Genomic DNA, 12,805 nt, shown 5'->3' on the forward strand with positions numbered 1-12,805 from the left:
GGTGCTTCTCTGGATGTCTCTTCAAATTCTCTCTAGGAACACAGGCAAAACCAGCAGGCATCTCTCCCCCACTGCCTTGAGAACTACCTGTGTCACATTTTAAATCTGCTGCTTAATTCTGATTTTCCCAGCCCTTATGGACACAAAACTTATATTGGTCATTAACATAATTTCAGTCCATTTGCATTATGGGACTTGAAGAAAGACCTACTTCTGTATTGCTTCAAAGACTGCAAAAAGCTTGGGCATTGTTCTGCAAGGCATGACATGATTCTGAATCGATGCCACCTTCCCCATGTGCTTAAATATCAGCAACAGTTTCAAAGGACCCTTGATGTTCTCACACATTCCATAGTTCACAGCACCTTCTCAGGGGAGGAGGGAAGAAGCTACAAGCTGTACAACTTGTCCCAAAATAACCCAAACCAAATATGTTGTATGACAAATCTCCATCATCTTTTAATGACCTGACTCACTGCCAGTTGCAATCTGTGGTTGACACAATGCCACACGATCCATTTCTGCTTTTCCTAGGAGTCTTGTTTCAAGGCACGTTTCTCACAGTGTTAAATGCACCATCTCAAGAAAATGATGCTTCCAAATGTTGCTCTGATCTTCACCAGAAGTACAGCAGTTCAACAGGCTTTAATGATTACTGGAAATGACTAGGAGAAGTACTTTGCATTTCAAACCAACCTAACCCCCGAAGTATTGCATCTTCACACTGGGGTTTTTTTACCTTCAAACAAATCTTCAAGCAACAGTTTTGTTTTTAACTAATTCAACTGAATATTAATACTTAAGACTGCTTTCAACAACCAGCCTTGTTCTTTAAATTTCAACTGTTTTATACAGTGTTGTACAGATGTTTTTCCTAGTAACTGCTGCTGCTTGGATTTGGAATCATCAGAAGTATTCATTAATAAGGCAGCGCTGTACAGCTTTCTAATATACAATATAAAGTTGTAATTGTATTTTGGAACACCCAAGTAGAACAACTCTTACAAACACATTGGTTTACCACTTACTATAATGAACTAATCCTATTCACTCAGCTGTTCATCATGCTGCTGAAAAATCAAGCCAAAAGAAACTGTGGCATCACTTCACTCAGATTAAATACAGCAATTCCTTCTCATGTTTGCTGTGTCAAGAATGAAAATCATATTTTTTCAGGCCTGTCGCCTTAGTGCCTCCTAATTCTATCAGCTGCACTTGCCAGTGAAATCATGATAGTTGCAATATTACCACTGTCCTTAACTGTTGTTGTTCTAGCTTTGTGGTTTGTTACTGATTTTTTTGAAAATACTCTACTTGCCCATGTTTAACATCGATGATTTAATTTGATCCACGAGCACTGAGGGTCTCAATTTCCAAGAGTCATTCACATATAAAGGCAGCAGAAAGATTTAAAGAAGTTGAGAATCAATGGATCTGTCTTTTCTGCATGGAAATAGCTCCTCCGAGCTCTCCACAGGCATGGAAACTCCTGCATGTGCCCAGGAACTATTCTCTCCTTCTGTTAGCTTGTGAATTTACATTGTGCTAACTATAGCCTTGCTTCCAGTGTGTGGTAGAAAACAGATAACCCTCATTTGGTAACAAAAGAAATAATTACTGCATTTATTCATAACACTTCACAGCTCCAACCCTTCTTAAACGAGAATGGATGATTCCCAAAGAACATGCAAACCAGAAAACGATTTTGCTGTCCAGTCAGTTTCTGAAACACATCCTTAAAGTGTGCTCCACAGCAAGGTTCTTATTTTAAAGGTCCTTGTTTTAAAGGTCTGAGGGCATTCCCAGGAGTCAGTATTCACCTGCCATACTTACTCCTCCTAGAATAGATTTCACAGCCTCCTCATTGCTGGATACCCCCCAGAGCAAGGTGCACACTGCTGCTCCCATCTCTGTGCAATACTCTGCCTGCTGCAGGAGCTGCTGCTTGGCCTCGTTCAGCTGCTGCCGCAGGTCCAGTTTCTCCTGGAACAGCGTAAGGAAATTTTGGTTGCACTTCACGTCTCCCACACCAAGTTCCTAGGCTAAGGGACAGAACAAGAAACACAATCATGGCCATCTCTGAAAAGGGAGGGTAACCCAGAGCAGTTGCAGACACATTCCTTCTCTCCTGAGCTGTCTTTGAGTAGTGCAGGCTGACAGGAACCAGAAACTGTCCACAAGGTCAGACCAAGTGACCCACTGAGACTGAGTGGCACCTAGAGAAGCCTGACAGGAGACATCTCGTCCTGAGCAAACAACTCCATGTCTCTTCAAGAGAGAGGGGATTTCAGCATCAGGGGCCAGCCTTCCCTGACACCTCCCAAAAGATACAGGAAACATCTTACAGGAGGGGAGGGTTGTTTTGTTTTTCAAAACAGGCTTCTCTCCTAGCCAACATGGAACAGTTGCTGGATATCTAGGATAAATACTGTTGTCTCTTCCAGCTCTTTTCTGTTGGCATAGTCCTGAGCAGTAGTGGTAAAGCAACACAGAGTCCCAAAAACACACCTAAAGCTTGAAACTTGGAGGACCTTCCATTGCAAGAAAGCTGAGGCACCACTGTGCATCCATGAGATTCTGAACAACCTGATCTAGTGAAAGTTGACCCTGCCCACAGCAGTGGGGCTGGAATGAGGTAACACAACTCCAAAATCCCTTCCAACCCAAACTATTTGGTAACACAATGATTCTATAATCACTGAAGTGAGCTGCTAAGTGGTTCTTGCCACAAAGCCTAACGAGAGAACAGATCAACCCTACAGAACCAGGGCACAACCTCCATTTGGCAGTATTTTCTCCAATCACATGGGAAGCTGGCTGGAAGAATATCATGGAATTGGGCAGGATCTAGGTCTCACTGGCTTCCTACCAGCTGCCACAGGAGCAGCAAAGCTGTTGCACTTCTTGGTTTAGAGCCAGCACAGACAGGGAGATCAAGGCAGGGATTCTGCAGTTTGTGTCTCAGGGTGGGTGGGGGTTCCCAGCTAATTCCAGGTAGGGTGGTATTAGTGCTGCAGGGAAAGACCAAGTCCATTCCAGGAAAATTATGGTAATTCAAGTATTAAAAGAGAGAGAATCACAGATTGCACAATGTCAAAAAACAGAAGGATCTTACTCTGCCCATTTTACAGACATGATATTTTCAAATTCACTGCAGAAAACACCTTCCTCAGCTCAGCCTTCCCAGTGTCTGTCAGGATGAAGTATGGGGAAATGAGAAGGAATATCTTCTATGTCAGTTTTGAAAGCAGAACAAGACTTTCAACTATGTATTGTCATCAAGAATTTAAGTATCTCATTGGTTTTGGGGTTCACCTCAATGCTTCATGTTTAGGGTTTGTAAAGAATAGAAATGTAAACTCATCTGAAAATTTATATAATATGTTGTCAAACAGTACAGAGCTGTGCGTGCTCTGTCACCAACTACCTCCTAATCACACCTACCAGCCTGATTTGCACTGCTGCTGATGGAACACGCAGGTGAGGATTTGTAAAGTTCAAGTTTAATTTCTCAAGCAGACTTCTGTGTGTATTTACTCTCTGGAGTCTCTCTCACCTATATAGGCAAAAGGCTGACACTTTCTGCTGATTCCATAGGCAGAATCTCCCAGGAAAAGTCTCTTATTTCTTAATACTTTGATCATTTTTAAGCAAATTAGCCAAATTCCATCTTTTACATGACTCACTGCCAGGCCTATCAGCTTTTCTGCCACCACAGAAATGCATCCACAAAATGTCCTCAGGCATCTTCCTGCCTAATCCCTATATTCTCCCTGTCTTTTCCACACTGTCCTAGTCTTAGGGAAATGTATCTTTAATACATTTTATTTGCATTTGGATGCTAATACTGAGTAAGACATAAAACCCAGTAATACCAAATCTAGATCCCTAAGAAGCATGCAAAGCCAGCAGAAAAAATGCCAGAATTTTTAATAGATCAAAAGCAACATCAGAACAAAGATATGAGGCAAGGAAAACAAAATAGTACATGCAAGAGCCAGGAAAATAAACAGAGCCTACAAAAGCAAATAACCTGGCTGGAAACAACACTCCTAAGAGCTCACACCACCCAGTAATCCCTGTGCTATGCAACACCACCATCTTCAGGAAAAGGTCAAGGCACAAGAACACAGCAGTGCCCAAGTATGGAACTGCAAAAAGACAAAGGAGACATCAGCCAAGAATAACATGTTCAAGTACTTCAAGTTTTGCTCAGGTTCAGAAAGCACAGCAATTCCCTAATCAGTGATACAGCTCTGCACAGAGAATTTGGAATGCAAAATGTTGATTTATGACGGCCTCAGAAAAGGACACTGCTCAACCAGAAATGCGTTTATTCCATGTTTGTTTCAGTGCATAATTTTCTTCTCCTTCAGAAGATAAATATGTAGAAAATAATTCAGAAACTCTACACAAGGATGCCTAGAGCAGAACAGCAACCAAATGAAAAACACCAGAAAAGTGATTAACAGGAAGAAAAATCACTCATATACACACACACCACCTTGTTGTATCCTGAAAGCTAAAGGACTTCACAATATCATGAGCACAATCCACTGACATACACCTTCCTGGCATTTAACAGGACCCAGTCAGACAACTGCCACACACTGCACAACAACAAAGACGTGAAGAGAAGAGCTTGGAGCAGAAACACCAAAACAACTGCTCCTAGTAAACTATCTGTGCTTTGAGTAAAACTCATCCTAAAGAAATCATAAACCCAAACCACCTGCCCTTTATCTTGTAGTATTAACAAGAATCATGGGTAGCACTTGCTTCATTAATATCTAAAGAAACAGCATTCAATTTTGCAGGGATTTTATCCTGCAACTGAAGACCTCAGTGCACAGCAAAATGAACTCTGCACCTATTGCAGAACTACAACATCTATCCCAGAAGATATTTATTTTGAAGTAAGGAATAGATTGACAACAATTCCATCATACTAAATGTCATTCCAGAGTGTTTGGTCTACACAGATATGCACTGAAAGTGCATTTCTGAACTCTTCATTATCGCTTTTCAAAAATGAAGTAGATTTTGTGGTTCATCTGTCCTTGTGCAATCCCAAGGCTGGCAAATGCGAGTTGTACAATCCCAACTGCTGACTACTGAAGATGGCTCCAAGGAAATGAACTTTTGCAGCAAATAATCACCACTGATTCTCACAGAGACTCATTTGAACCCAAATGGCTTCACAGTCTGAGAAGTCAGTGCCTTTGCTATTCCTTAATTGTTAAGAATCTCTCCTCTCATAATCACTAAATACAATATTGACAGAGCAAGAGAAGCCCTGAAATTGCTCCTTGATTCTCAGCTGTACATGGCAATTGGATCAATAGGTGCTTTAAGAAAGATTATTAACACTAAACAAAGGTACACAGCTCACAGCAAACCAAGAGAGGCTGCTTTCATTCTGTACATTGCACTGTTTAAACTATCTCCTACTGTCTTCTTTGCAAATATGTCATAGCAATGTTAAATTCACAAGAACTGATTCTGTAGAGGACCTTTTGATTCTAGCTATGCCACAATCTTCCCAAATACCCTGTGTTTTATTTCAACATGTTAATATGGATATGGATGACTATTTGGATAGAAATCCCAATTTGTTTTTGAGACTGAGGATTCATTTTGTGACATGAAAATGAAAATTTTATCATTTCTGCTTTTGTTATTAGAACTCAAACACACAGATATCAATATCCTGGCAGCACATCTACCTTCTTCTCTCTCATGCAATCTGCCTGGGCCGTTTCCAGACGGGCTCTGAAGTGTTCACAATCCATCCTCAGCTGCTCTATTTCCTCCTCCTTTTTCTCCAGGCCTGTGACAGGATAAATCAGATAAAAGAAAGAAGGAACACGTTATGGTCATCGGGCCTGCATTAAAGCAAAGGGAATCCACCAAGTGTGACTTTACTGAGGTGCCTCAGCCGTTTGCTTGTGCAAGATCACCTCCCTGTGGCTAAACAGGAATCTCACAATTTGCTGTGTGGCAACAGCACTGAGAAAGCAGAACAACACCTCTGATTTAAAAGAATCACATCTGCCTGTTAAATACTGAGGGTTGAGAAGATTCTAAAAAATTTATTCAGTTTTCTATTTTTTTTCATCTTGGTTCCCATGAAAACTCTGTGAATGAAATTTCACCTAAGTCAGTGACTATATTAAAAACATAAGAAAAATACCAACAGTAGTCAAAAGTGAGTGTTTCAATCTACAATTTACAACTTACATGGATAGCAAGAATGAAAAGCAACTTTGCCAGATACTTTAAAATAGTATTTATAAAGTAGTATAAGCAACCTGGGCTAGTGAAAGCTGTCCCTGCCCATGGCAATGAGGTTAGAACTGGATGATCTTTAAGATCCCCACCAACCCAACACATTCTGTGATTCCATTATTATAAACTATTTAAACATTATGTCAGTTACAAGCAAATTTTATGATTCCTTTATAAAATTAATTTCTGATGTTATCAGAAATGCATTCTAATTTAAGCACCTTATTTTAGTGAACAGAAATCAAGTTAAAAGTAATCCATTTCACCAGCATGATGTCTGTTTAAAAAAATTCTCTTTGAAGGACAGTTTTAACAATAACTGTGTATTGTATTTTACTTTAAAAAAAAACAGTCTTGGATGCTTAGTATTTATACTGAAAAAAGGAAACATGTTTAAGTAGTTCCAAAAAAGCAAAATCCAAACAGCATCTATTGTAAACCTTGGTTAGTTTAAAAAAAATAAATTACACCCCACTTCAAACACCATACCTTTGAACATGACAGTTTGGTCTACAGCTTAACACACCTGAAATACCTCCCCCAATACGTCACAGTGTTTTTTAATGTAATTACCAAAAATCATATCAAATTCTATCATGAAAAGAAGACATCATTAAAAATTATTAAAATATGTTCTTATTAAACAAAGGACTTGGCTTCTGGCATTCTATTTAGTAATTCTACATTATTTGAAAATAAATACCTTCCTGTTTTGGTCCTAATTGACAAGTTTATCATCTTAAGTATACACACGCTGCTTTGAGTAGCATGTATAAAAGGAGAAAAGCTGTTTGTGGCTGATTTATCTGAAGAGGTAGAACATATTTCCACTCAGCCCTTGTGTGATTCTGAGCCAGCAACACTTTTTAGCAGAAAGCAAAGAGGCAAGGCAAGGGGTCTCTGCTGACAAACATCTCTGTGCCAGGACATGCTCTCTGAGCAACTCACTTCTTTTCAAGCTGCAGTCCAAAGGAAAAGAATGAAGGGAGGAATGGATTAATTGAGGTTTTTGAGGATAACTCTGGTCAGTGGCAAGAAACTTTCCTTCTGTCACAAGAAGAAAATTCAGTCTCATGCACTTCTGACTATGTGGGTGTGAGTCCTAAGAAGTTGACAGCAAGATGTCTTGAGCAGGAGTAGAACATGCTCTGCTTACCTACAGCAGGCCAAGAGCCTTGCCAGGTAAGTTCATCCAGTGAAAATCTCTGTTCCTGCAAGGAAACAAGCTCTCCAGAAAGAGAAGAATCAATTCCAGCCTTTGAGAGGATGGATCCAACCTGAATCCAGCCAGCAGACAAAGAAAGATGCCACATCCTTCACCAGCAAACTTCAAAGGTCCCAGAACAAAACCTGAGCCAGAAGGGGAAAAATATTGACTACTGAGTGTTAACACAATGCAACCTGGACTTTTTAAAGGGTTTCAGATACAAGAAGGATGTGTCAATATCCTCCAAGGTATCACAATGTTTTATGTAGAACAGGCAAAAGAGGACAACAGTGGAAGCTGCTGAAAAGACTTACTTCTAGTTGCTCCTCATTTGTGGAAACTCTCCTGCTGTGCCCAGTCAGCTCTCCCAGCTGTGCCTTTGCTCTGAAGAGAAAGAAGCAGCTTTCACTACCAACTTGGGTGAGTAACAAAGAAATTGAAATGGCACCTTCACACTTCACACAATTGAAATGGTAACTTCACCACTGCAGTGGTAAATCAGACTTTGGGAAGAAGTGGCACTTGCTCCCAAAGAGACTCAAAAGCAGAACAAGACACTGGGCACAGCAAAGATGTGAGCTAGACTTGGTCTCATCCACAGAAAATTACAGGTTATACCAGGAGATTTTCCGGACTACAGATCTAATCTCAAAGCTCTGGGAGGTGGAAAACTGAGTATAATAGGAATGAATGCCAACAAGTGATGGAACTCCAACTCTACTGATCCAAATGCTAGATCTTTGTTAAATGCTATTTTTAACACTTCCCAAGTGGAGTGAGTTCCACTAAACATATCCATAATAATACAGAAAAATTGCTGGAGCTGTATCTCTAAGACTCCTGGAGCCAAGCACTCTTCCTGAGAAGGGTAATAAGAACAAAACAGAACCCTCTTTTAGAAATGAACAATTACCCTGGCAAAAACCTTAACGAAGACCGTGACAGCAGCCTGAAAAGCAGGTGTTGGCTGCACTGAGGATTGCAAGCTCAGATCTCAGAGATCAACCCTGGGAAGCCACAGGCAATGGATGTCCTATTGACCTACACCAGGGAAACATGCAAAGATCTCAAGGTTTCTCAAAGCTGTTCAAGACTCCATCAGTCTCACAACTGAATGGGTCACAGGTGTTGCAAGTCTCTGACTGTCATCTGCACTTCTTGAGGAGCAGGAGACTCTGCTGCTAAAGCATTCTTCAACAGTACCCAGGAAACTGCAACAGCTGATGGAGCTCTGGAGATGTACAAATCACACATTAGGCTTCTGTAAGAACAATATGAAAAAGTATGTCTAGGAGCTGCCAGAACTCCTGTGAGCTTCACATGCCACACCAAGAGGCTGTATGTAGCAAACAGCACCATTCTGAGAGTGAGGGCTGCTTGTGTCCCTGTGATGTCCAACCTTTAGTGATTTGCATGCTCAAAAGCCTCCTTTCAGTCTGCCTTATTTCATGCTGCAGAGGTAGGAGAAGACTGGAGCAGCAAAAATCTGCACTTGTCCAGTTCTAGGGGCACACGATGGCGAAAGCCTGAATAAATATACAAATGATCTCATCATCTGCAAGAGAAATCTCCACTGTGGAGAAAGACTCCAGAGAATTCAAAAGCTATCTCAGCTTGTTCATGCCATGAGCCTACTCTGGATGGCCCTGACAGTGTCTCCTTGATGCCTGGCACAAGGAATGTAAGAAGGGATCAGTGAGAGGAATCTCAAGACAAGTAGGTAAAAACTAATTGAGGTTCTGCAGCAGAGAACACTTCCAGATTTTATCCACTGCTTGTGACATGGAAGAATCTTCCCAAAAAGTGGATCACTGAGGCGGCTGGAAGATCTGTCTCAATATATTACATTGCCAGACACAGGCCTTGAGGCCCTACCTTGCTTTTCCTTAGCTGCCTGTTGCAAATTAATTTTCCATTTATCACAAGAGACACACTCTCTGTAATCTGTCTCAGTGCTTGTTCCATGTCTTTTCAGGCAAACCCAAATCCAGGTAAATTGTACAGCTGCAGATAAGCTACAGACCAGGGATGGAGCTGACTCCTATTTGGCCCTGATGGCATGTTGGGAATGGGGTTATTTTTGAAAAAAAACAATGCACAGAGAAACCCAATATTGAAAAAAATGGACTTTGGGGACAGCAATAAAAAAATTTTTATTACAGAATCTTTTTTTTTTTATTATTAGTAAAGCATATAAGCTAAAAAACAAGACAGGCCAAATACAAGATTAACTCACTATTCCTTCAAATTTTTACCCACTGCTATTTACCATTATTTTGTTTGGGTTTTTGTTTTTCTGTGAAAGTCATCTTTAGAAAAACAAAATGCTTTCGGGGAAAACACTTTTTGTTCCTCATACAGCTTCCCTTACTGCCTGAACTATATATGTTTTTATCCATAGCAAAATATTTTAAAAGATTAATTTGACATGTCTGTTTATTCCTAAGGCAGCCTGTAATTTTCTTCACTACAAACACATTAATTTACTGAGCAGTCACTGCACAACACAGTTGAAGCTGGAATAGCTCCACAAACTCTACAACTATTTCTGGAGCACAACAGTTTGTTCTAAGCAGTTCTGGCAGAAACTGCAAGAGCTTGTAAGATGGTGCTACTCACTTGATTCAACAGCATCCAGCTTCTGGAATGTCCCCAGGATATCTCCATTTACTATTTTGGGTAAGAAATCCCGCAGTTGCATAACTTCAGTTGTCAGCCTTTCCAAATCCCTCCTTCTAACTTTTACAAATTCCTCTTTGGTCTCAGCCTTCTGAAATAAAACAACAAAGCAAAACAAAAACAAACCAACAACCAACCAAAGACACTGTTACAGTCCAGTGTGTACAGTCCTATGACATCATTTCAGCTATTTGTAACTTTTTATAGAGAATTATCCAGCAATCAAACACAAAAGTCTCTGAGGTTGACCCTTTGGCTGTAATCTTAATTTCTGCCACTGTGGCCTTAAGTAAATAGCATTATGTCTCTTCATGTGTTTCTTCACCCAAAATGTGTGCAATGCATCTGGGAATGCTGCAAAAATTAACACTCACATTTTAAAATGTGAGCAGCACACACCAAGCTGTTGCTTCATGACTGCTGTAAAAGGATACGATTACTCAGCTTTTTAATTAATTCAAACATTTGCAAGATCCTCAGTTCTAAATTACAACAACTCTCTTGGAGGAAACTGTATGGTTTTCAAACCAATTTATCTTTTGTGAAGAGCAAAAATTATTTGCAGCCATCTGCATCTCAATCTCACATAAATAATTTAATCTCAAGGTAATACAGAAATGTTTACTAGCTTCCTCTCCTGCCAAACTACAGCTATAGAATCATTTTCATTCAACATTTCAGCAGAATATGTGTTAATTTTAAAATTACAGAGCAATTTCTGTACAAAAACCCCCATAAAGTCCAATTTCTGATGTACATACATGTGCACTCTGCTGGATGTTAAAAAGGCAGATACACACACACACCAACAAAAAGGAAGTTTTAACATATTTTGACTAAAACATCAATCACTTAACATGCTTTTAGAAAGCAAAGTTATATCTTAGTAGTGCTTTGCACTGCACTGAGAACAGTGGTGACAAAATGAGATGCTTTATGTATCACATTCCAGAGGGAAAAGGCTAACAAACCTAAATCTCATCTCCTACACGTTCAAAATGTGGCATCCCCACAGTCCTCTCAAGAGCAGACACATAAGACAAATAGAAGTCATCCTCTCCAACCATTCCCTACAATTCTTTCTGCTTCCCTACTTCCTCAGATTGAACATTTCCTTTCAGTTTTGCTTCCTACTCTATTTCTTTCTCAGCTGTCTTTCAAATCCAGAGTTTTGGGAAAGATCAGTCCCACCACTGCAGGTTCAGAGCTGTAATGAAGGTAGGGAAGAAAAATTTTGCTTTACTTTGAACCATAAACTCTAAGCTGCATGTAGGAAGTCCTTATGGCAAGGTTCATAAGGCCAAGTAGCACCACATGATGTGACTCTAGAAAAATTCCACTCATCTAGGTCTCAAGAAAGCATGGAGCAAACACATGGGAAGAGGAGTCTTTAGAGGAATGCCATCTGCATGTCAGCAACCACGAGTAACAGAGAGAATTCAGTATTACTCAGACTTACAGAGCAAAATTTGGTACATAAAAATAGCTCTGTTCACTAGCAGAAGCTGAATTCAAGTAAAACAGCCTGTGAATCACTGGTGTTGAGATATGAAATATGCAGTAAGGAGGAAATTCTCCTTTGTAGTTCCCACTGTGAGGTCTTTGCAGCACTGCAGCTACAGCAGACAAGTTTTATTTTCTCTGTTCAAGCAGCTTCTCCACATCTCTCTGCACTACAAGAGTATGTTAAAGGCAGATACAGGCAGGGGAGAACAGGAGTTTTCTGTCCAGTCCTTACAGTACCAGCAGGTGCCTGGAAGTAGGAAATTTGACTTCACCGAGTTCGTTCACAGGTGTCAAGTCACCCAGTAATGCACCTGAGCTCATGCCCTGCCCGGTGTGAGCCCAGTGTCGGGAACTCCCCTTCCCTGCCAGGCGAAGGGGCAGAACAGGGCAGAGCTCCCAGCTGGCAATGAGCCCCCAAGGACTCACTGCCAGCCCTCTCCCCACTCACTCCCCACCAGCCCAGGGTGCCTCTGGCACCGCTCTACAGCCCCCACCGCGCTCCCCTCTCCCTGCGGTCCCGCCATCGCCCCCTCAGGGCGCCGTAGGGCCCAGGACCACCACACAACCCCCGCTCCTTCTGCTCCTCGGGGCACCCACGCCCGCATGGACCCCCGGGCCGGGCCCGGCCTCAGAGCCAGCCCCGAGCGCCCCCGGGCCGCTCGCGATACCTGCGCGTCGCCAGCGAGGCCGGCGCTGCGCCACATCGCGACAGCGGCGACAGCGGCGTCGTGCGCGGGGGGGAGCGTGAGGGCGGGAAGGGACGCGCGATGGCCACGCCCCCGGTGTGGCCACGCCCACTCCGATTGGTCAGGTGCGCGCGGGGGCGCGGTCTGACAGTCAGGCTCCGCCCTCATCCCCGCCCGGAGCGGCCCCGGGATAACGCCGGGATGACACTGGAATGACACCGGGATAACACTGGGGTAGCAGTCGGACAATACCGGGAAAGCACCGGGATGACACCGTGACAATGCCGGGACGATACCGCGTTGCGGGGAGCTGCAGCCCGGCCGTGCCGTGGTGCCGCTGGGGCTGGAGGCTCCAGGGAGTGACACCGAGTTGGGAGGGAGTATTGATCTGCTGGAGGGCAGGGAGGCTCTGCGGGGGATCTGGACAGGCTGGATGGAA

General features: G+C 42.2%; 1 protein-coding gene across 2 annotated transcripts in view; it reads right to left on the reverse strand.

Annotated features, from left to right (window-relative positions):
* The window catches only part of HSF2BP (heat shock transcription factor 2 binding protein), a 30,504-nt gene extending 18,061 nt beyond the window's left edge, over positions 1 to 12,443 (reverse strand). The window contains exons 1-4 of one of the 2 annotated variants that reach the window (XM_053936213.1): positions 12,349 to 12,443; positions 10,115 to 10,262; positions 5,727 to 5,830; positions 1,834 to 1,983 (exon numbers count right to left, since the gene is read on the reverse strand). In XM_053936213.1, coding sequence (XP_053792188.1) covers positions 1,834 to 1,983; positions 5,727 to 5,830; positions 10,115 to 10,262; positions 12,349 to 12,384 — 438 coding nt within the window. In that variant the 5' untranslated portion in view covers positions 12,385 to 12,443. Of the gene's footprint in view, positions 1 to 1,833; positions 1,984 to 5,726; positions 5,831 to 10,114; positions 10,266 to 12,348 lie in introns of both variants that reach the window. The other variant, XM_053936212.1, reaches the window with a different exon arrangement.
* Between the last annotated feature and the right edge of the window lie 362 nt (positions 12,444 to 12,805).

The sequence above is a fragment of the Vidua chalybeata genome, chromosome 2, assembly GCF_026979565.1.
Source record: "Vidua chalybeata isolate OUT-0048 chromosome 2, bVidCha1 merged haplotype, whole genome shotgun sequence".
NCBI lineage: Eukaryota > Metazoa > Chordata > Aves > Passeriformes > Viduidae > Vidua > Vidua chalybeata.